Raw genomic sequence first — 21,892 nt, forward strand, 5'->3', positions numbered from 1 at the left:
GAGTTCACCATGGTAAATGCAAGGTTATGGAGTTTGAGTGATGTGTGGGTCTAGGTAGGATGCTTTTCAGAAGGTTATATGGACCTGATGGGCTGAATGGCCTCTTTCCATACTGTAAGGATTCGATTATATAAGTTTAACACTTCACCTCTTTAAGATGTATGTTTAGCAACAATAAAATGCAATTTTTTTGCCTCATCTATTATGGACAATAGACAATAGGTGCAGGAGTAGGCCATTCTGCCCTTCGAGCCAGCACCACCATTCATTATGATCATGGCTCATCATCCTCAATCAGTATCCTGTTCCTGCCTTATCCCCATAACCCTTGATTCCACTATCCTTAAGAGCTCTATCCAACTCTTTCTTGAAAGTATCCAGAGACTTGGCCTCCACAGTCTTCTGGGGCAGAGTATTCCATACACCCACCACTCTCTGGGTGAAGAAGTTTCTCCTCAACTCTATTCTAAATGGCGTACCCCTTATTTTTAAACTATGTCCTCTGGTTTGGGACTCACCCATCAGCAGAAATATGCTTCCTGCCTCCAGAGTGTCCAATCCTTTAATAATCTTATACGTCTCAATCAGATCCCTCTCAGCCTTCTAAACTCAAGCATATACAAGCCCAGTCGCTCCAATCTTTCAGCGTAAGATAGTCCCGCCATTCCGGGAATTGACCTCATGAAACACAGCAAGCTATCTGTAGCATTGAAACAGATTTGCAAATTACCATTGTATTTATGTCGTGAAACTAAGACACACATTAATAACTGCTCGAGGCACCAGCCTTTGCTCAATAGTTGCACATTTTACCCATGAACCAGAAAGCCATGAGTTCAACCTCACGACAGAGGTGACCACGTAATCAAGCCTGATCATTCCGAGCAGCAAAGAGAGGTACTACACCATCAGTCATCTTTAAAAAAAAATCATTCATAAGATGTGGGTGGGGCAAGCAAGGCCAGCATCAATTGTCCATCTATAACTGATGAGTGCCAGTGTGAAGGAGGCAATCCATATGGTATAGGTACAATTCCTTACAGTTGTTGCATTTGAATAATTCCTGCAGCTATGCCGACACAACTATGTAAGTATTACAAAAAGAATTTAACCTTGAAGAAAAACCCAAAAGAAAGTGTATTTACTTTTTCAGAATTGCTCTTTTCACCGCACAGTAGTGAATGTAATGCTTGATTTAATATTGTCCATTATGTCTTCATCCAGTTATTTTTGTGAATGAGCACCTTGTATGTTGTACAATTAACCTCATAATTTATAATGTGTCATAATGTAAAGTCAGTTGCAATTGAAGATACTATCCTTTTGATTTTTCTTCCTTAAAACTGGTGTTAGAAAGATTGGTCTTTTTTTTAGTGTAATGAAGACAAGATGGTAGATAGGCCAATAAAGCAACAAAAAAAGGAATCTGCACATCTGGTACCACAGTTGAATATGTCACACATTACCATAAATAGCCCTGAGAGAAAGTTATTTATAGTGTTTTTTCTGCCTCTTCATTCATCACTGGCAAACAATAGCAACAGTCAAAAGGGAAGAAAACGCGACAGAAAGGTCATATCTTTTGATGCTCTTAACTCTCCTACTTCTGAACACTAGTGCAATAACAGGAAGGTCATTCTATATTTTGACAATCAACTAGGTTGTAAGGACTAATACATGTCAGTCTAAACACAATTTCCCTAAATATATTGGCATAGCGCAGTCAGTTACTTGTTACAAATCTATGCTCTAGCAGCTGCAGCTCAGTTTGTAGTACTCCTGCCTCTTCAGACTGAAAGTTATGGGTTCAAGCACAAAATAGTCAAGACTGACACACCAACACAGTACAAAGGAAATGCTGAACTGTCAGAAGTGCTGTTAAACGGAGACATCGTCTGTCATCTCAAGTGGACATTAAATATCCCATGCCACTACTTTGAAGAGTAGAGGAAAATCACCCCTAATGTCTTGGTCAACATTGTATCACTTCTACATTAGAAGTGATTGCACCTCGAAGATACTTCATCGGTTGTGAACTGTTTTGGGACATGCTAAGGTCATAGAAAATGCTACATAATGTATGTCTTTCTTTTCAATTTTCAGCAAATGATTGTTAAATTTTCACCCAATCATAAAAGAAATGCTAGCTTGGGTATATGGTCAAGTTTAAATTATGTTTGCCAAGATGTACATCAAATGTTTAGCCAATAAAATAAAATCCAAACACATCAAAATATGCTCTCCAAACAGATCACAAGACTTAAAGAAGTTTGAGAATTATAACTTCCTCTCCTCTTGCAACAAAAATATGTCCCTCACTGTCAAGTTAGAACCTAAGATGTGCTTGTTGCCTCCACACGATTTCCTTTCTGTCCCTAATTAGTTCTACTCTTCCAACATCCATCCTTTTAAACGATTTTTAGGTTCCCTTAGTTTCCTGTTACCTTCTTTCATTCTCTATGTCCTTAATACATATACTTATTTCCTAATTTACTCCTGTATTCTCTAATTGACCTGGCTTTCTGTACCTGGCATGCCAAACCATTTTTTATTCTGTTTTAAATTTCATTGTCTTTTTCAGCCGGGGCACTCTTTGTATTGGATGTTACATGTTTCTAACTTGTGGGAATATGCTCAATTTCAGTCTGAAGTATTTCAGCCTGCTGTTATCCATTTCCTATTTTGCTGGCAAAACATTTTCAATACATCTGTGGCTGGGACCCTGTTGAAAAATCACTGACACTGACTCAGTTCAGATATTTTCCCCTTTCACAACGCAGATCTTTTTCCAGTAATACTCACTCCAATTCCTCTTCTTCACTTTTTAAAACCAGATCCAGCCCTGCTGTTTTTCTCCGTTATTTTCTATTCAACCTGTTCAGTGATATTATTACACACCTCAGAAGTAGGTGGGATTTGAACCCATGTCTCTTAGCTCAGGGGGCAGAGACACTATCACTGTGCCAAAAGAGGCCCCCCCCCGACTCTTAGGTTAAATTTAAAACAAAATCTAACCCAATGTTTCCTACTCAACCTGCTCAGAGGTGGTATTACTCAGCTCTGGAACAGATGGGTCTTGATTCCACACCTCCCAGGTCCACAGGGAGGTACATTACCACTACACCACAACGGGCCACTCTCTTTGGATAGTAACAAAAGGATTAAGGGAGCTTCACCTGTACACATCTTAGAATTCACCAATCTCCTTGCTCTTTGCTTCTGCCAGTCTATTTTAGCATAATTGAAGTACCCCATTATTACAACTCTAAGTTTTATATTTGTTTGTAACTTACTTTTACAGATTTACACAATTTACCCCATTTCTCCACCAGGGTGATGTTAGAAAATATACAGAAATGTAAAAATCGCTCTTTTGGTTCTTTAGCCCTAACTGAAAACATCTTTGGACTCTCTGGTACATCAGCCCTTCACAGGACTGCGTTGTTCTTGACCAATAGTTCCAAAACTTTCGTCATTCATCTAATTTCCTTTTCCTTTCCCTCCTGAATACATTGTAGCCAGGAATACTTAGTTCTCATGTTTTATCCATTATATCATAACCCCATATGACAGTTTGTGCTTATAGTCCATTAACCTTGCTTCTGATACACCTCAGAGTAACATACACATAGCCCCAACACCAACTCAATCAGATTTGCTCCCATCTAATTCCTGCTAACTCCATACTTTCCTTTGTTCCATTGCTATTGTCCCTCTAGCTTTCTATGTGCTTTCTCTGATAAATATTTTAACCTTGCCTTTTGCACTGATGTGTTGAGTTGAGTTTTCCCAACATTGTCCCTTTGCCTCTAGTGAGTCTTTTTAATTGTCCACCACCATTCCCGATTAGATGGGGCAGGATTACAGAGCTTAGATCTGATCTACTGGTTGTGGGATGGTTTAGCCCTTCCTACTGCATACTGCTCTCACTGCTTGGCATGCAAATAGTCCTGTTGCAGTTTCACTGGGTTGCCACTTCACTTTTAGGTATGCCTGCTGCTGCTCCTCACATACCTACATGTTCACCGAACTAGAGTTGACCTCCTGGCTTGACAGTAATGGTGGAGTGGGGATCTGTCAGGACTTGAAGTTACAGAATGTGATGACCTCAATATTACTGCTGATAGCCCAGTCTGCACGAAAGATGCCGTACATCACATCACAGGTGCCCAATTTAGAGTTGCTTTATTTGCTCAAAGTTTGACTTGTTTAGTACAGCAATAATGCCACTGTTATGGAAAACTTGGGTTAGATTTTGTTTTTAAATTTAACCAAAGAGTGGTGGGGGGGGGAGCTGGAGCGCCCTTGTGGCACAGTGATAGTGTCTCTACCCCCTGAGCCAGGAGACATTATCAAGGGTTTCTTCAATATAAAGATGGGATTTCACTTCCATGTTTCTTATGCAGTGGGAGCTCATAACGATACACTTACAGATATATACATCTGCAATACATACTTCAGTTAGGACAAGGTCAAGCAGAATTTTCTTTCAGCAGAGACAAATAAATTTTTGATAAGGGATATGGGCTAGAGGCAGGTATACGGAGTTAAGCCACAAATCAGCTGTGATCTCACTGAGTGGTGGGACAGGCTCAATGCACGACCCACACATGATCTAATGTTTTATGTTGCTTGAGTCCCTCTCCACCTGATGCAGGCCCCAGTTTAGTAGCTATGTCCTTTCAGACTCAGCTAGCTCAATCAGTAGTACTGCTGCCAAGCAACACTTGGTGGTGGACATTGAAATCCTCTAACTAGAATACATTCAGTGCCCTTACCACACTTCTGAGCAGTTTTCAACATGGAGGAGAACTGATTCATCTACCAAAATACAAAGAGTGGAGGTGCTGGTGTTGGACTGGGGTGTACAAAGTTAAAAATCACACAACACCAGGTTATAGTCGAACAGGTTTATTTGGAAGTACTAGCTTTCAGAGCACTGCTCGTTCATCAGGTAACTAGTGGGGCAGGATCGTTAAGACACAGAATTTATAGCAAATAATGCAAAAAGAGGGTAAGTCAGCAGGAGGTTACCTGGAAATGTCTGACCTGATGCCATGAGACTTCATGGGGTCTGAAATCAATGTTGAGGGCTCCCAAGCAACTCCTTCTCACTCAAATGACACCCCTGTCGGTGAGGTAAAGACATACCCAGGACTGACGATGATAGTATCTGGGACATAGTCACAATCACACAACTATGCCTCACAATGTCAGGCTGTTGCTTGACTACTCCATCAATTTACGCATAACTACCCAAATATTAGCAGGGAGGATTTTGCAGGGTCAACAGGGCTGTGTTTGCCATGGTCATTTCCAGTGCCTGGGTCTGCCTTTCAATCCTTTGTTAAGATTTTGTCATATTTGATACAATAAAGGCACTTGCTAGGCCATTTCAGAGAGTTCTCAAGAGCCACTGCATTGATGTGGGTCTGGAGTCACATATAGGCCAGACCATGTATGGATGGCAGATTTCCTTCACTAAAGGACATCAGTGGAATTAAAACACCAGTGTTTTAACAGTTTTAGAGTTACCCTTAAACTAGCTTTTAAATCCAAAATTTATTGGATTCAGATTTCACCATCAGACAAACTGAAATTTGAATGCATGCCCTGGAATATCAGCCTGGGCCTTGGGATTATTAGTCTAGTGACATTATCACAATGACATTCCTCTCCATTAATCCCAAGGGGCTTAATTTTAAGAAGTCTCCAACGTGGCACTTTATCAATCATCATTGTAAGGTGTCAACTTGATTTGATGATAACAGTCACTTCAGATCGCACATTTCTGCCATAATTTAGGCTGATTCTCAAACTGCAGACTTTTAAGCTTGTGGGCAGGATGTCCCATGAGGAAGTGGAATCTGGGGAAAGCAGGTTTTGCTCATTTTTAGTCCTTGTCTGCTGTTAGTCTGGCTAGTCATGGAAATGTTATGACTGAAACATAATGCAGCTTGACAAACTAGTGACTGCAGACATGCTCCTTTCAGTCAACAATAACAATGCTGGCAGGCTTGAAGGTAAGTTTCTGAATGTCTTTAAAGCATTTTCCTTGTTCTCCCCTAAACATTAGCCATTTGAGATTTACGAAATAGGAACCCAAGGGGGGAAACACTTGGTATCCAATTGGGGAAGGAGAAGAATTATGGGTGGCATGTGGTTAATGGGGCTGGGAGGAAGTGACACAAAAATAATTATTTTAACAAATGGATAGGAGTTTTAAATTGATGCAGCAGTGGAAACTGGAGTCAATGCAGGTCAGTGAATATGAAGTGATTAGTGAACAGGATAAGACAGGAACAGCAGTTTTGTGCCAGTTGAAATTTAGAAAGCGTGGACGACCAATCAGAAGAACATTAAAACAATTGAATTAAGCAATACAAAATGTATAGCTGACATTATCAGAGGCAGTGAATGTTTCAAAGGTGAAGTGGGCATTAATTATATGGGGTCAAACAGGATAGAACATCAATAGTGGCTGGGCAGTGCGGTGGAATAACTACGGAGGATATAAATGTTTGTCGTGGGGTTCAATGTTGATCATTTCAAAACCCTTAATGTTAAATGAAACAATGTAGCAGCCCTTCCTTATTGGATGTGAACACGCAACTAACAATAGAGAGGAAGCAGTAGATCCATTGAGATAATTCACAGGAACTACCAAGTGTTGACAATCTTCACATGGATCCAAACCCCATATTTTCCCATTAATATATAAACTGGCAGCCTCAAATGAGAAGGGAGAGAAGATGTTTTTGGGTTTTGAGGATAACAGCATAGGGATTGGGAATAGGATCAATCAGTACTCAGGATGCTTTGATTGCAACTAAATATTTGTGGAATCAAGTGAGATTAAATCAGACAACAGAAGCGAGATGTGCTCACAGGCTGCAGAAGGTGACGGTGGACCATGGCATTGGACAAAGGCCAAGTACGCTTGTATTTTAAAGACAAGTTAATGGCAGTGGTCTTCAAAACAGAGGCATGCAAGGAACATGCAACACAGAATGTCAACCAACAAAAGGGCTGGCCAGGGAAGTTGGATGGTCACACTTTAGTGGGAATGGGGTCCATGTTGCAGGAGGTAAAGCTCTCAGGCAAACTGGGCACCCACAAGATACATAAGAGACAGGAGAGCATTAGAGGAGAAAGGAAGATCATAGTTAGAACAAGGAAAGGAAGTGGGATGGGGAAATTATTCAAAAGCAACTAATGGACAACTCCAAGTTGGCATAAAATGTAAATGCAAAGGCAAAGTACTGAGGATACTGGAAATCTGAAACATACAAAAGAAAGCTGGAGAAACCCAGCAGGTCTGGCAGCATCTGTGCAGCGAGAAAAAAAATTAATATTTTGAATCCTATGTGACTCTTCTTCAAAATTATTCTCAGAGAGCAGGACCATTCCAGGCAATAGGACCATTGCAGGTAGTCCTGTACAAGTTGAATGGGTTGCAGGAACAGGACCAATATGCCTGTGGAAGGTTTGTTAATGCTGTTGGGGTGGATTTAAACTAAACTGATGGGGATGGGGTCCTGGCATGAAGTTTAAAGGGGACAGAAGCTAAAATGAAATTAGTAATTAAAACACTAGTTTTAATTTCTAAAAATAGGCTAGATAAGAAAGCAGAGAGGTTAGCAAGGTTAGATGGAATATATGCATGAAGCCTGAGGAATAAGACAGATGAGGTGAAGACACAAAGCCAATGTGCAAGGTTGATATCATTGCTACGGCGAAGACTTGGCTGCAAGATGGGTAGTTTTGTTATAGGGTATTCAGGTGAGTGTGTGAGAGAGACAGAGTCAGAGACAAATAGGAAGAGAGGGTTGCAACAGCTTTTTTTAAAATCCAGTCACAGGATGTGCAAGTCTCCTAATTGCCCTCAAGAAGGTGGGGCTGACATGCTGTCTTAAATATCTGCAGTCAATCTGGAGTAGGTAGTCACACACTGCTGTTACACAAGGATTCTAGGACCACGATTCAGTGTGGAATGAGGTTGACCATATGGATCTCATTGAGTAGGAGTTCTCTAACTGAAGCTGTTATTCTAGGCCAATCAGGGAATTCTGACTGACAGATATAAACAGAAGTCTTAAGATTCTCCTCACTCTAGGGACTGGCTCTGAGCTGGCTGGTCAGAGTCCCTGTACTGCACTCGTGTAAATAAAGGGTGACTTGGTTGTCAGGATACAGGCCTCCATGGAGTTATTTCAGTGATAGTGAATGAATGGCAATACACTTCCAAACCAGGGTGGTAGAGGGTTTGGAGGGACAAGTGCAGATAGTAGTTCTTCTATGTATCTGCTACCCTTGTCCTTCTGGATGGTAATATGTCAAAGATTTGGAAAGTGCTATTTAAGGAGCCACAGTGAATTTCTGCAGTGCATCCTTATAGATGGCACACACTGCTGAGCATCAGTGATGGAGGGAGTGGATGCCTGTGGATCCACGTGAGCATCCAAAGATGTGCATGTTAGGTTAATTGGCCACGCTAAGTTGCCCATAGTATTCAGGGATATGTAGGTTAGGTGCATTAGTCAGGGGTAAATGTAAAGTAATGGGAAATGGGTCTGGGTGGGTTGCTCTTCGGAGGGTCGGTGTGGACTTGTTGGGTCAAAGGGCCTGTTTCCATACTGTAGGGATTCTATGATTCTGCAGGGATTCTATGGATGTGGTGCCAACCAAGAAAGCTGCTTTGTTCTGGACAAGATCTCCTCCCCCCATCCACCCCACTATACTCAGTTGAGGTCCCACGTTATCCCATTAATTCCACTTTAGTCAGATTTTGGTTGTTTATCGCATGAGTCTAAAATTAAATACCATCAATAATGAAATAAGAGAAATTACTACCCCACTCTCTGTCACAGAATGGACAGAAGAAGTGACCACAATTAAAAATGATCATATGCCAAATCAAATCAAAATGTTTTTACCAAACATTAACAAATACAATGAGCTATTTCCTTACTGTCACAAGGAAAACACTGATTTCTGGTATGTGTATTAACAAGAAAAACACAATGAGGAACCATTTACAAGTTTTATTTCACAATTAGAAACAAAAAAATTTTTAAAATTCTCAACAATTGGAGGCAGAGCTGTGGAATGGTAAACAAGTTAACAACTCAGGTTATTAATTGTCACCAAGAATCTGAAATATTAACTCATTCTCAGATGTTATCTAACCACTGAGTGTTGACAGTTGAGATCAGATGGCACCCCCAGTATTTTACTTAATAAAGTAAATTAAAATTGCACAACTTGCTGAACAAGTAGCTTTATTGATTCATAGTGCAAAATGACTGTCAAATCGTTCTTGATGGGACATATAGCAAATTAATTACATTTTATGTCACATTTACCTAAGAATGCATACAGTATACAGTAAAGGATGTGTTCCAATCATTCTATGTCAATCTCTTTGCTCCTTCCCTCCAGTCTTACCTCACTAAATCTACCAACATAATCAACTATTCCTGTGCTCGGTAGGCTTCTGTGGCTTCCTCTCAAATGCATCAATGCTACTTACTTCAATGCTCCTGTGTTAGCGAGTTCCAAAGTCTTATTACATTTGAAAAATCCAAAGGGAATTTAGAAACTTCTTCTAAATTCATTCATGGAATTTTGGCTTTACTGCCCAGGCCGGCATTTATTGCCCATCTCTACCTGCCTTCAAGAAGGTGGTGTTGAGGAACCTTCTAGAATTGCTGCAGTCCTCCTGGTACAGGTGCACCCACACTGAGCGATTCTCTTTTGGGGGGGGTGGGGTGGGGAAAAGAATAGGGTGTAGTATTGGGGAGCAGTTGTAAGTGATCTTCAATAGGAGATTCCTTTTTGTGTATTCAACATGCTGCCATGAGGCTTGATGAAGTCTGGTGTCAATGTTGATAACTTCTAGGACATTCCTTCCTGACTGAATACCACCAGATAACAGAAACTACTTTTACTGGGTCTGTCATGCCTGTGGTATCTGGGGCATTGCCTGTAACGTATGATTCCATGAGTATTACTCTGTCAGTTTGTGGGACAGTTCTCCCAATTAAGTCACAAGCCTCCTGATGTGTGTAAGGAGGGCTTTACTGGTTTGACAGAGTTGGGTTGCTATTCTCTTTTCCAGTATGTAGGCAAATGCCAATGGTCTGTCTAGTTTTTATTCTTTTCTGTCAGAAAAATCCTTTCAGGGTCTTTTAAGAGTTAATGACATTATTTGGGTCACATGGAGGCCAGACAAAGCAAGAACATTCATGAACCAGATGGGCTTTTGCAACCAACTAGCCTTTAGAATAACTTTTAATTCCAGACTTTTACTTAATTCTGATGAGATTTGAATCCTTGTCTCTAGAGATCTTGGGCCCTGTATTACTAGACCTGTGACATGACCACTACCCACTGCATCCCTGTCAAACTCAGCTCCAGGGAACCACAACCTTCCTTAGCTAATCTTGGGAACATATCAACTACATGATTGCCTCTTTATTTCATCTCTGCCAAGTACTAATCCATCAGCAATGCAGCTAGTACCAGTATCACAGAGAAAGGGAAAACTCAATACAAAGTTTCTTTCCAAAAGACCAATGATTCACTCAACAGAAATCTACCTAAGACAAAAGAATGACATGCGCATGAGGAGATGAAAACAGTACCAATATCAGGTTGTCAGTACAAAATAAACAGTGTCACATTAAAAAGTCATCATATCACAGTAAGGTAACATTTCCTGCTCAAATACACAAATTATGAAAAAAGCTACCTCAACCTGTGCAACTGTTACCTACTGAAGAATCGTACAGTATGCCAATTTCCTAAACAAATGAAAGAGTGTAGTTTTAAGTTGCCCATCTTCTGTTTGACAATTTTCCAGAGCAGAGTGATCAGATCAGGAGTTCAATGTGTGAAGAACAGAACCCATGTCCCATTAACTTAATGGTTCAAATTCCACTGGAGGAAGAAGTTCTTTACTTTCTGAGCTCAAAGGAATGTTCTTACTCATTCAGCTTTTCCAGAAGTTGCTGTTACTTACAGTGTAAAGTGGAAAACCGACAAAATCCAAACTGAATATGTAAAACCCAGCAGTAAAACACATCATCAAAGTTTAAACGGAATGCACAACATGGTTTCAGTTTGTGTTCTATGCAGAGCTAAATTAACATAACTACACTGTCAAAACATATCTTTGTCAAGTCCCAGGGTGAGGGAAGAGTTGGAAAATAAAACAAAGTTAAAAGAAAAAGACTGAAAATTACTCCCAATGAAAAGTATGTGTGTGTAGACTTTGATGAAGATTCACTCCCTGTTATAGATCAAGTTTGACCACTTGAATGTTGGCATGATCACAATTTGCCAAGGAAGAATGTAAAAGGAACTGTTAGCTAAGTATACAGGAGTTATTTATGGTAAACCACAGAATCACCTTGTTTTACAGAAACCAAAGCCACACACAAGATGACTGGAAATTTGTAAAAGTCTTTTTGACCAGGAAAACAATAATTCAAATGCTTCAAGCACTTCTGCTCCAAAATAAATAATACGTTCCTGCTCGTAAGAACAAAAGAAATGGGAAGAGTAGACCCTAGTGCTCCATAGGCCTGCCCAATATTCATATGATCATAGTTCATTCTCTATTCCCGAAATGCTTTGGCTCTGAGATCACAAAACTCTACCTACATCAATCATGAATCTGTTCAATGATAGTATGTTCACAGCCTTCTATGGTAGAGAATTTCAAACATTGACAATACTGAGTGAAGATTTTTCTCATCTCAGACCCCATCCTTAAAATATCCCCTTATTCTAGATGCCCAAACCAAGGGAAACAACTGCTTAGTGTCTACCTTTGAGGAGTGAGTATGATACATGCATCAATGTTAGGTGTGCAGTGAAGCATAATAATATCAAGTCTGAATCCTGATTGGTGTAGATTGTTTGTAGGTGAGTCATGAATTTGTAGTGAATTCAACAGTGCTGTTCAAGTAGTTAGTAGGTCATTTGTGCCAAGTTACTGAACTCCTTACAGTACTGCAACTAGGTCCTCGGAGCTTGAATCTAGCATTACCCTGCAAAGCTATCTGCTCAATTTGTACTGTATTATGTGTATATATCCGGAGGTAGAGGGTCTCCTGCAGGTATAGGATTCCTCCTCCAATGCTGTCTCATGTTATGCCATTCCTCAAATGTCTCCCAGGTTAGACTTGCCACTTGTGTGAGTACCAGCAGCTGCTTCAGTCACAATGAGCAAATCTTGCCCTTCATTTTAGGTGGCAAGTGAGGTGGTGAGAAGGGGCAATAGTCAGGTGAATTGACTCTGAAGAGATACTTGTGTCATTCTTGCCACCACATCATTTAACTGCTGGGCGAGAAGGTCCACTGAAGACTTTCTAAACTTGCCAGCAACTTAAGCTCTTAAATGATCAATCCACTTTCTTTTAATTCATTTCTGGGAAATGGCCTTGCTGGCTGAACCTGCTTTTATTGCCCATTCCGAGTGGCTCTTGAGGAGATGGCGGTGAACTGCCTTCTTGAATTACGACAGTCCATTGTTAGTACACCCACAATGCTGCATGGGAGGGAGCTTATGGATTTGACAAATCATGCCTAAAGAAATGGTGAAAGAGTTTCAAGTCAGCACAGTGAGTGGCTTGAAGGAGAATTTGCAGATGATGTTCAAACTATCTGTTGTCTTTTTCCTATAAATGGTAGAGGTTGTAGGATATGCTAATTTAAGGAGTTTTTGTGAATGTTTGCAGCACAACTTGTAGATGGTCCACCCTACTGTGATTTGGGTAGACTGAGTGAGGGTTGAAGGTAGTGAACGGAGTACCAATCAAGGATGCTACTTTGAACTGGATGGTGTCAAGCTTTTTGAGTCTTGCTCGGGTTGCACTCAACCAGACAAGTGGGAATTATTCCACTGCACTCCTGACTTGTACCTTGCCAATGGTGGGCAGACTTTGGGGAGTCAGTAGAGTTACTCACTGCATTTACAGCCATTGTATTTATACAGTTCTAGTAAATGTTAATCCCAAGGATGTTGACAGTGGGGGATTCAATGATGGCAGTGCTACAGAATATAAACAAGTGATGGTAAGATTCTCTCTTGTTGGATATGGTCATTGTCTGGAACCTGGGCTGACAAGTGACAAGTAATGTTGTACTGCATAAGCATAGATATTGTCCAGGTTTTGCTACATTTGGATGTGGACTGCTTCAGTGTCTGAGGAGTCATGAATGGTTCTGACATTGTGCAGTCATCAGTGAACAACTCCACTTGTGACCCTATGATGGAGAGTGGGTCACTGATGAAGCAGCTGAAGATAGTTGGGCCTAGGACACTATCCTTAGGAACTTCTGCAGAAATGCCCTGGAATGGAGATGACTGAAGTCCAACAACCACAATTATCTTCAAGGTATGGCTCCAACTAGCGAAAGGCTTTCTCCTGGATTCCTATTGACTCCAGCTTTGCTAGGGTTCTTCGATGACATGCTCAGTTGATCTTGATGTCAAGGGCAGTCACTCTCACGTCTTCTCTGCAATTCATCTCCTTTGTCCATGTTTGAACCGAGGCTGTAATGAGGTCAGGAGCTGACGGCCCCTTGATACCACTAATGATGGCATCTTCCAAAACCTTCTTGATGATCAAGAGGAAACCGATGGGACTGCAGTTGATTGGATTGAATTTATTTTGCTGTTGTGTACACAAGGTGCCTGGCAATTATTGGCCACTTAAGGGCCTTAAGTTGCCAGGGCCCAGACTTGCCTTGCTGAAAATTAGATGAAAAGTAGATAATTTTCTGACTGGTAAACCTAGGTGACCTGGTCTATTTGTGGGGGCTGGGAGTTAAGACTCCACTTGTGCTAATCTCCTGGGCAATCAGAAGGACTGATAGGTTGGGCTAGTGGGAGGTCTCTCAAAGCCAGCTAAAAGTCTGCCCTCACCGCCCACACTCCCTACTCCCACCACATGAAAAGTGTTATGAAGATGTGGGTATACTGTACCTTTTAAGAGAGTTAAAAGCTAGCAGAACTGCCTGACATAGCACCAACTGTTCTGAACAGGATATAATGTAACAACTCAATTAGCTGGTTGCCTGGAGATGACAAAACAAATTTGATTTAGGCCAATCAGTTTAAATTATGCCCCAAAAATGCCAAGTTTGAATTTTGTATATTGTCAATCTTAAAAGCCAATGACACAATCCAATGCTTTGGAGGTATAAGACCGGGGAAAATTGAACAGCTGGGAGAACTATCAAGCCACCAGCATCTGCAGACTGTCCGGAGAATAGCTCTCTTAAAAGGTACCTTTATCGATCAGTAGCTTGTGAAGCAGAAATCCCTAAGAAGAAGAAAATAAGACAGAGGAAGACATAATGAGAAGATTCAACATCTGGCTGGTTTTGAAAAGTTGGAATTTTGGTAAATCTTAATCAGGGGTTTTATCAGACTAGTATTATAGAAGGGAAAGTAAAAGATAGGTTAGATGAAGGAATTATAAATAGTTGTTAGTTAATTAGTCTCTGTTATACTTGAAGAAATAAAGCTGTTAATTTTTATTTTAAATAGTTCTTGACCTCTCAAATTTTCACAGATTACTGCACGGGATAAATCTTCTCTGTGTTGCTGGTTTAAATTAAGCAGGAGAGTTTACCCCATGATGTAACAAAAATAAACAAAAACTTCTATCTACTCACTTTTGGATACCTGAAGAGTATAACAGATTGTCTCTAGGACCCAGAAGCTGCTGGTCTCGAGGTGGCTGGTATCTTCTGGTGATCCAGGAGGCCACTGTTGAGGCCTGTGTTTGGCCAAGAAGCATCTCTTAACAGGCTGACTGGCAAGGTATATGGGCAAGCTTTCTCAACAGTGGGCTCAGCAAGTTAGTGAACATGTAAAAGGCTCCCCCCAACCAGTCATAAAAAGGCAACATCTGGGCCCACTGAATCTGCTCTTTAGCCAGAGGTAGCTTTATGTTATGCCAGCAAGTTCCTGTATTGACACCTGTATTTGTCCAAATAATCAACAGCCAGCTGGCAGGCTGAAATCACTGAAATAAGAAGGAATTCAAACTTGGTATATTGCCTGTATCACAATCAATGAGTACAGATTAATCCTGCACTGTGCTCCTTGTGCCAGCTTGAGTCTATCAAACTTTTCAAATTTCTAATGTCTGCCTTCCAAATTTTGTACAAGACATAGTGGCCATAGAGTAATTGGAAATTGCAAAACATTAGCACCATTACATTATTCATTACATGGGCTTACCTCATTTCCTGTCTCCTCCTTTCTTTGGTTATAATATTCCAGGTCCCGAGCGACACCAGGCACTTTGTTGCGTTGCACATGAGGTTGTTTCTTCCAGTTTCTGAATTCTAAAGAGAGACGTAAATCAGTGCATTACAAATTTGTGAAGAATCACAAAGTATCAAAACATTAAAAAGAATCTATATATTGGTAGATTCAGTAGATAACAGGGAGGCTATAATTAGAAATGTCTTGTGATAAATACAGGAAGGATGTCAAGATATTTCAAAAAGTTAAAATCTATTTAGTCCATTGACACTCCTCAAATATTCCATAGCATATAACTGTATTTTTAATGCTACTATGATGTTTCCTTCCACCTAATTACCTTAACACATTACGTAAAGCAGTTAAAACCTACCTATTAAACTGAACTATTTTCTTGGGCTACATTGACATCATAATCTAGATTCAATACTTCATTTACAGCATTTCAGTGAAAAGCTGCAGGAAGACCTGTCATTGTGGACTGTAAACTTAAGCTGATGTAATCCAATTTCATACCTCCCACTTAGTTAGGAGCAGCTTATTCCACCATTTTGTGAGGCAACACAACTTTCTTTTCATAATCAAAAGGGAAACAAAGTACTCAGCAGGTTCAGCAGAATTGGGGAGAAAGACAGGAAGTCAATGGCTTTTTATCAAAACTGAAAAATGCCAGAAATGGTAGTAGATGTTGAGCAAGTAAAAGGGAGAAGTTTGGAAAAACACAAAAAAAGGTCTTTAAAAGATTGGAAGACAGAGGAGAGATTGCACCTAGAAAGGGCATCTAGAACAGAGACAAGTGGCAAAATTACAAATGGCTGGCATCGGAAAGCAAAGTAAAAGAAAAATGATCCTACAAAGGAGAACAAGATGGAAGGGGTAGAAATTTAGTCCAAAACTGCCATGCTCAATGTTGAGTCAGGAAGACTCCACCTTATCAAAAGATGGGATGCTGTTCCTCGAGCATGTATTGAGCTCTATGGAAGACTGGAGGACGACGTGAATGCAAGTCAGCATGAGAGGTAGGAAAAATGGATCAAGTGTTAGTAGGAGAACTTTTAGAAGAAAGAAACTGTAATATCCTAAGATTTAATTTGGCTATTATTAGATGTGAAAGAGTTCATTTGCTCTGCTGTCCTGCTGGGAACTGAATGTCCTCAGGCTAGGGTGGGATGAATTCCTTACAATCTACCTGTAAGAGAGACACATCCCACCCCAGCCTCAGGACATCCAATTTCCTTCAGGACAGCAGAGCAAATTAGCTCTTTAATATCTCAATTAAAATGAACAAGGAGAAATAATTGATGGAGTGTCAATTTCAAAGGATGAGACATGGCCCCAGTAAATAACAATTTCCAGGTAAAACTAACAGAACAATAAGCTGCCTTTAAAGAGGGTAAAAATACAGGTACAATAGAGCTAATTCCCGCCAGGGGCAAAGAAACGACAAACAAAACTCCCTGGATGATGAAAGTGCTCAGAAAGCAAGAGGAAGAAGAAAAAGGATGCTGATGACTGATGTCAGATTGATAATATAAATGAGAACCAAGTGAATCTAGAAAGTTCAGAAGGAAAATGAAACAAGAAATAGGAGCAGCAAGGAAACAGCAACATGTAACATTGAAAACGTTGACTGGCATACAAAGAGATAACTTTGGCAAATAGAATTAAGGAGAATCCAAAGGGTTTTTACAAATATATTAAGGACAAAAGGGTCACTAGGGAGAGAATAGGGCCCCTCAAAGATCATTCGCAGTAGGGTTAAAAGCAACGAGGTAAAAACAATAACTGCAGATGCTGAAAACCAGATTCTGGATTAGTGGTGCTGGAAGAGCACAGCAGTTCAGGCAGCATCCAAGTAGCTTCGAATTGACGTTTCGGGCAAAAGCCCTTCATCAGGAACCCGAAACGTCGATTTCGAAGCTACTTGGATGCTGCCTGAACTGCTGTGCTCTTCCAGCACCACTAATCCCCTCAAAGATCAGCAAGATGGCCTTTGTGTGGAGCCACAGAAAATGGGGGAGATACTAAATGAATATTTTGCATCAGTATTTACTGTGGAAAAGGATATGGAAGATATAGACTGTAGGGAAATAGATGGTGACATCTTGCAAAATGTCTAGATTTCAGAGGAGGAAGTGCTGAATGTCTTGAAACGGATAAAGGTGGATAAATCCCCAGGACCTGATCAGGTGTACCCGAGAACTTGGGGGAAGCTAGAGAAGTGCTTGCTGGGCCTCTTGCCGAGATATTTGTATCATCGATAGTCACAGGTGAGGTGCTGGAAGACTTGAGGTTGGCAAACGAGGTGCCAATGTTTAAGAAGGGCGGTAAAGACAAGCCAAGATCAGTGAGCCTGACCTCAGTGGTGGGCAGGTTGTTTGGAGGGAATCCTGAGGGACAGGATGTACATGTATTTGGAAAGGCAAGGACTGATTGGGGATAGTCAACATGGTTTGTGCATGGGAAATCATGTCTCACAAACTTGATTGAGTTTTTTGAAGAAGTAACAAAGAAGATTGATGAGGGCAGAACAGTAGATGTGATCTATATGGACTTCAGTAAGGCGTTCAACAAGGTTCCCCATGGGAGACTGATTAGCAAGGTTAGATCTCATGGTGGTAGAGGGTTGTTTTTCAGACTGGAGGCCTGTGACCTGTGGAGTGCCACAAGGATTGGTGCTGGGCCCTCTACTTTTTGAAATTTACATAAATGGTTTGGATGCGAGCATCTGAGGTACAGTTAGTAAGTTTGTAGACGACACCAAAATTGGAGGTGTAGTAGACAGCGAAGAGGGTTACCTCAGATTACAACAGGATCTTGACCAGATGGGCCAATGGGCTGAGAAGTGGCAGATGGAGTTTAATTCAGATAAATGCGAGGTGCTGCATTTTGGGAAAGCAAATCTTAGCAGGACATATACACTTAATGGCAAGGTCCTAGGGAGTGTTGCTGAACAAAGAGACCTTGGAATGCAGGTTCATAATGTCTTGGAAGTGGAGTCACAGGTAGATAGGATAGTGAAGAGGGTGTTTGGTATGCTTTCCTTTATTGGTCAGAATATTGAGTACAGGAGTTGGGAGGTCATGTTGCGGCTGTACAGGACATTGGTTAGGCCATGTTGGAATATTGCATGCGATTCTGGTCTCCTTCCTATTGGGGAGATGTTGTGAAACTTGAAAGGGTTCAGAAATGATTTACAAGGATGTTGCCAGGGTTGGAGGATCTGAGCTATAGGGAGAGGCTGAACAGGCTGGGGCTGTTTTCCCTGGAGCGTCGGAGGCTGAAGGGTGACCTTATAGAGGTTTACAAAATTATGAGGGGTATGGGTAGGATAAATAGACAAAGTCTTTTCCCTGAGGTTGGGGAGTCCAGAACTAGAGGGCATAGGTTTAGGGTGAGAGGGGAAAGATATAAAAGAGACCTATGGGGCAACCTTTTCACGCAGAGGGTGGTACATGTATGGAATGAGCTGCCAGAGGATGTTGTGGAGGCTGGTATAATTGCAACATTTAAGAGGCATTTGGATGGGTATATGAATAAGAAGGGTTTGGAGGGACATGGGCTGGGTGCTGGCAGGTGGGACTAGATTGGGTTGGGATATCTGGTCGGCATGGACGGGTTGGACCGAAGGGTCTGTTTCCATGCTGTACATCTCTATGACTCTGTGACTCTAAATAGAGGGCAGTAAGAGGAGGAATAGTGCTGAGAAACGGATATTTGCATTGAGGTAAAGTACATGGCTGAGGCATCACATGCCTTCTTGTCATCTGTATTTTCCACAGAGCTACCCAAACTGTAGTGAAAGGAGAACTGGTTAAGACAGTGGATGGGCTAAAACATTGTTAAAGATAATGTATTACTTAGGGTTAGCTCAGTTGGGTGAACAATTGGTTTGCAATGCAGAGTGACACCAACAGTGTGGGTTCAATTCCTGTGCTGGCAAAAGTTACCAAAAAGGATCATGAAGGTCCTTTTCTCAGTATCACCTCTTGCTTGAAGTGTGGGAACCCTTAGGTTATTGCACCAGTCCTCTCTCTGTACACTTTACTGTATACGCAGACAAACAGAAAGCCACTAAGATCAGATGGGACGCATCTGAGTAATAGTGGAAACCACAGAGACATTGGGCTTCCAAACGAGGGTAGTACCAGTGGGGTGAAAAACTGCTGATGTTATACCCTTATTCAAAAAGGGCATAAACTTAAATCTAGCAACCACAGGTCAATCAGATTAATCTCAGAGGTGGGCAAAAATTGGGGATTGATAATCTAGGACGAAATTAATAGTAACATGGGCAAATGTGAACTCAAGGAAAGCCAGCATGGATTTCTAAAGTTCAAATGTCGTTTAACTAATTTAATTGCTACTGTATTGAAAATTCAGTTGATATGTTACACACTGACTTCTGAAAAACATTTTATAAAATACCACCATAACATAAAATTATACAGTATGAAAACAGACCCTTCGGTTCAACCAGTTCATGCTAAACATAATCCCAAACTAACTAGTCCCACCTGTCTGTTCCTGGCCCACTACCTCCAAACCTTTCTTCTCATGTACTTGTCCAAATGTTTTTTAAACATTGTAATTGTACCCACATCCACCATTTCCTCAGGAAGTTAACTTCACATGCAAACCATGCTCTGTTTAAAACATTTGCCCCTTATGTCTTTTTTAAATCTCGTCTCACTTTAAAAATATGCCCCTAGATTGAAATACCCATCCTTTGGGAAAAGACAATTACCATTAACCCTATCTATACCCTTCATTATTTTATAAACTTCTGTAAGGTTGCACCTCTACCTCTTATGGTCCAGTGAAAAGGTTTCAGCCAATCCAGCCTCTCCTTATAACTCAAATCTTCCAGTTTTTAGTTACAAGGACAGATTGGTGAAGGTGGGGCTTTGTTCCTTGCAGAAGAGAAAGTTGAAAGGAAATTTGTTCAAAGTGATCAAAGTCACTAAAGGACAAAGTGGATAGAGAGAAACTATTCCCAATGGCAGAATGGTCAAAGACCCACCAATTTAAGATGACTGGAAGAACTAAAAGCAACATAAGGGTAAACATTTTTTACGCAGCAAGTGATTAAGATCTGGAATGCACTGCCTAAGAGTATGATGGAGGCATATTTAATCATAGCTGCCAAAAACATGCTTGATATTATCTAAGATAGGAATCCAATTACAAGGCTATGGGGAAAGCCTGCTTAGTGGCCCTGACAGGCCCAATGTCTCCCTTCTATGCTACTATAAGGTGGTGAATTAAAATGACAAATGACTGGTAGCTCAGGGCTGTGCTTGCAAATGGAATGGCAATGTTCCTCAAAGCTTGACTCACTCTGCATTTGGTTTCTCCAATGTACAGAACAGAGCTTTGCTCCGTTCAGTCCACCAACACGAGCCTGAGCTTCTGATCACGTTTTGTCTGGATTCTCCACCTTGCCTTCATGCTGATCCTGTCTGTGCTCAACCTCCCGCAGCATTGCAAAGTTAGAGAGAGGAGCAGTAGCTCATCTTCTGATTAGGTGTTATACACACTTCATTCAATTTCAGACCATAACCTCTCACCTAATTTTGTTTATTTTTCTTTTGTGGGTTATTTTCTTCTAATTTTTCTTTTACTTTTGCTTCCATGCAAGTAATTGTTCATCATTTTGCCATTCACACCTACTCTAAACCCACCTTTTGGTTCTTTACTTCTTCCATTGCTACATCCTACGGCTCTGCACCCTTAATCATTTAAATTGCTCCCTCCTTGCACTTTATGACAAACCTTCCACTTCATTTCTCCCACTTTTCTCCCTTTCATTTGCTTAAAATCTATTATCATCTCTAACCTTTTTCAATTCTGATGTAAAGTCATCAAGATGAAAGGTCATGCCTGTTCCTCTCTGCCTGACCTATTGACCATTTCCAGCATTTTTTTTTTCTAAATTTCAAATTTTCAGCATCCAACCAGTATGTTGCTTTTGGATTGTTTATAGTGCAGTATTCAAAAGAGACCAGGTGACTCTGTGATTGTGGTAAGATGCAAATGAGCCTGAGTCAAGAATTAGGATTTAACCCAACAATGACGCAAAGGTACAAAGGGTAATGTTCTACTTTGTTCTGGAATCAGTCTACATGTTAATCATGCTAGTGTAGTCCAGGTGCAATGTAAGTTTAAATTTATGAGTAAAGACGCCTTATATATTTAGCCCTGGTTAAGATTTGGAGATGTCGGTGTTGGACTGGGGTGTACAAAGTTAAAAATCACACAACACCAGGTTATAGTCCAACAGGTTTAATTGGAAGCACACTAGCTTTTGCAGCGACGCTCCTTCATCAGGTGATAGTGGAGGGCTTGATCGTAACACAGAATTTATAGCAAAAATTTGCAGTGTGATGTAACTGAAATTATACATTGAATAATTGGTTCTGTTAAGCCTTTCATCTGTTAGAATACAGCTAGACAATATGTTGAAGGTGTTAGCCCCCTATGTTCTCTGTCTATGACCTGATATTTAGATTGATCCTAATCTAAAAAGTGAGATAACAGTTTTACATGTGGGTCTTTGTCTGTCTGTGTGTGTGTGTCTGTCTGTCTGGGATGGGGGTTGTG

General features: G+C 40.8%; 1 protein-coding gene across 2 annotated transcripts in view; it reads right to left on the reverse strand.

The window, feature by feature from the left end:
* The window catches only part of b4galnt3b (beta-1,4-N-acetyl-galactosaminyl transferase 3b), a 199,931-nt gene that overhangs the window by 114,236 nt on the left and 63,803 nt on the right, over positions 1–21,892 (reverse strand). For both annotated transcript variants that reach the window (XM_072552183.1, XM_072552184.1), the window contains one exon: positions 15,263–15,369. In XM_072552183.1, coding sequence (XP_072408284.1) covers positions 15,263–15,369 — 107 coding nt within the window. The remainder of the gene's footprint in view (positions 1–15,262; positions 15,370–21,892) is intronic.

Source organism: Chiloscyllium punctatum, chromosome 32, assembly GCF_047496795.1.
Source record: "Chiloscyllium punctatum isolate Juve2018m chromosome 32, sChiPun1.3, whole genome shotgun sequence".
In the NCBI taxonomy this organism is placed as follows: Eukaryota; Metazoa; Chordata; class Chondrichthyes; order Orectolobiformes; family Hemiscylliidae; genus Chiloscyllium; species Chiloscyllium punctatum.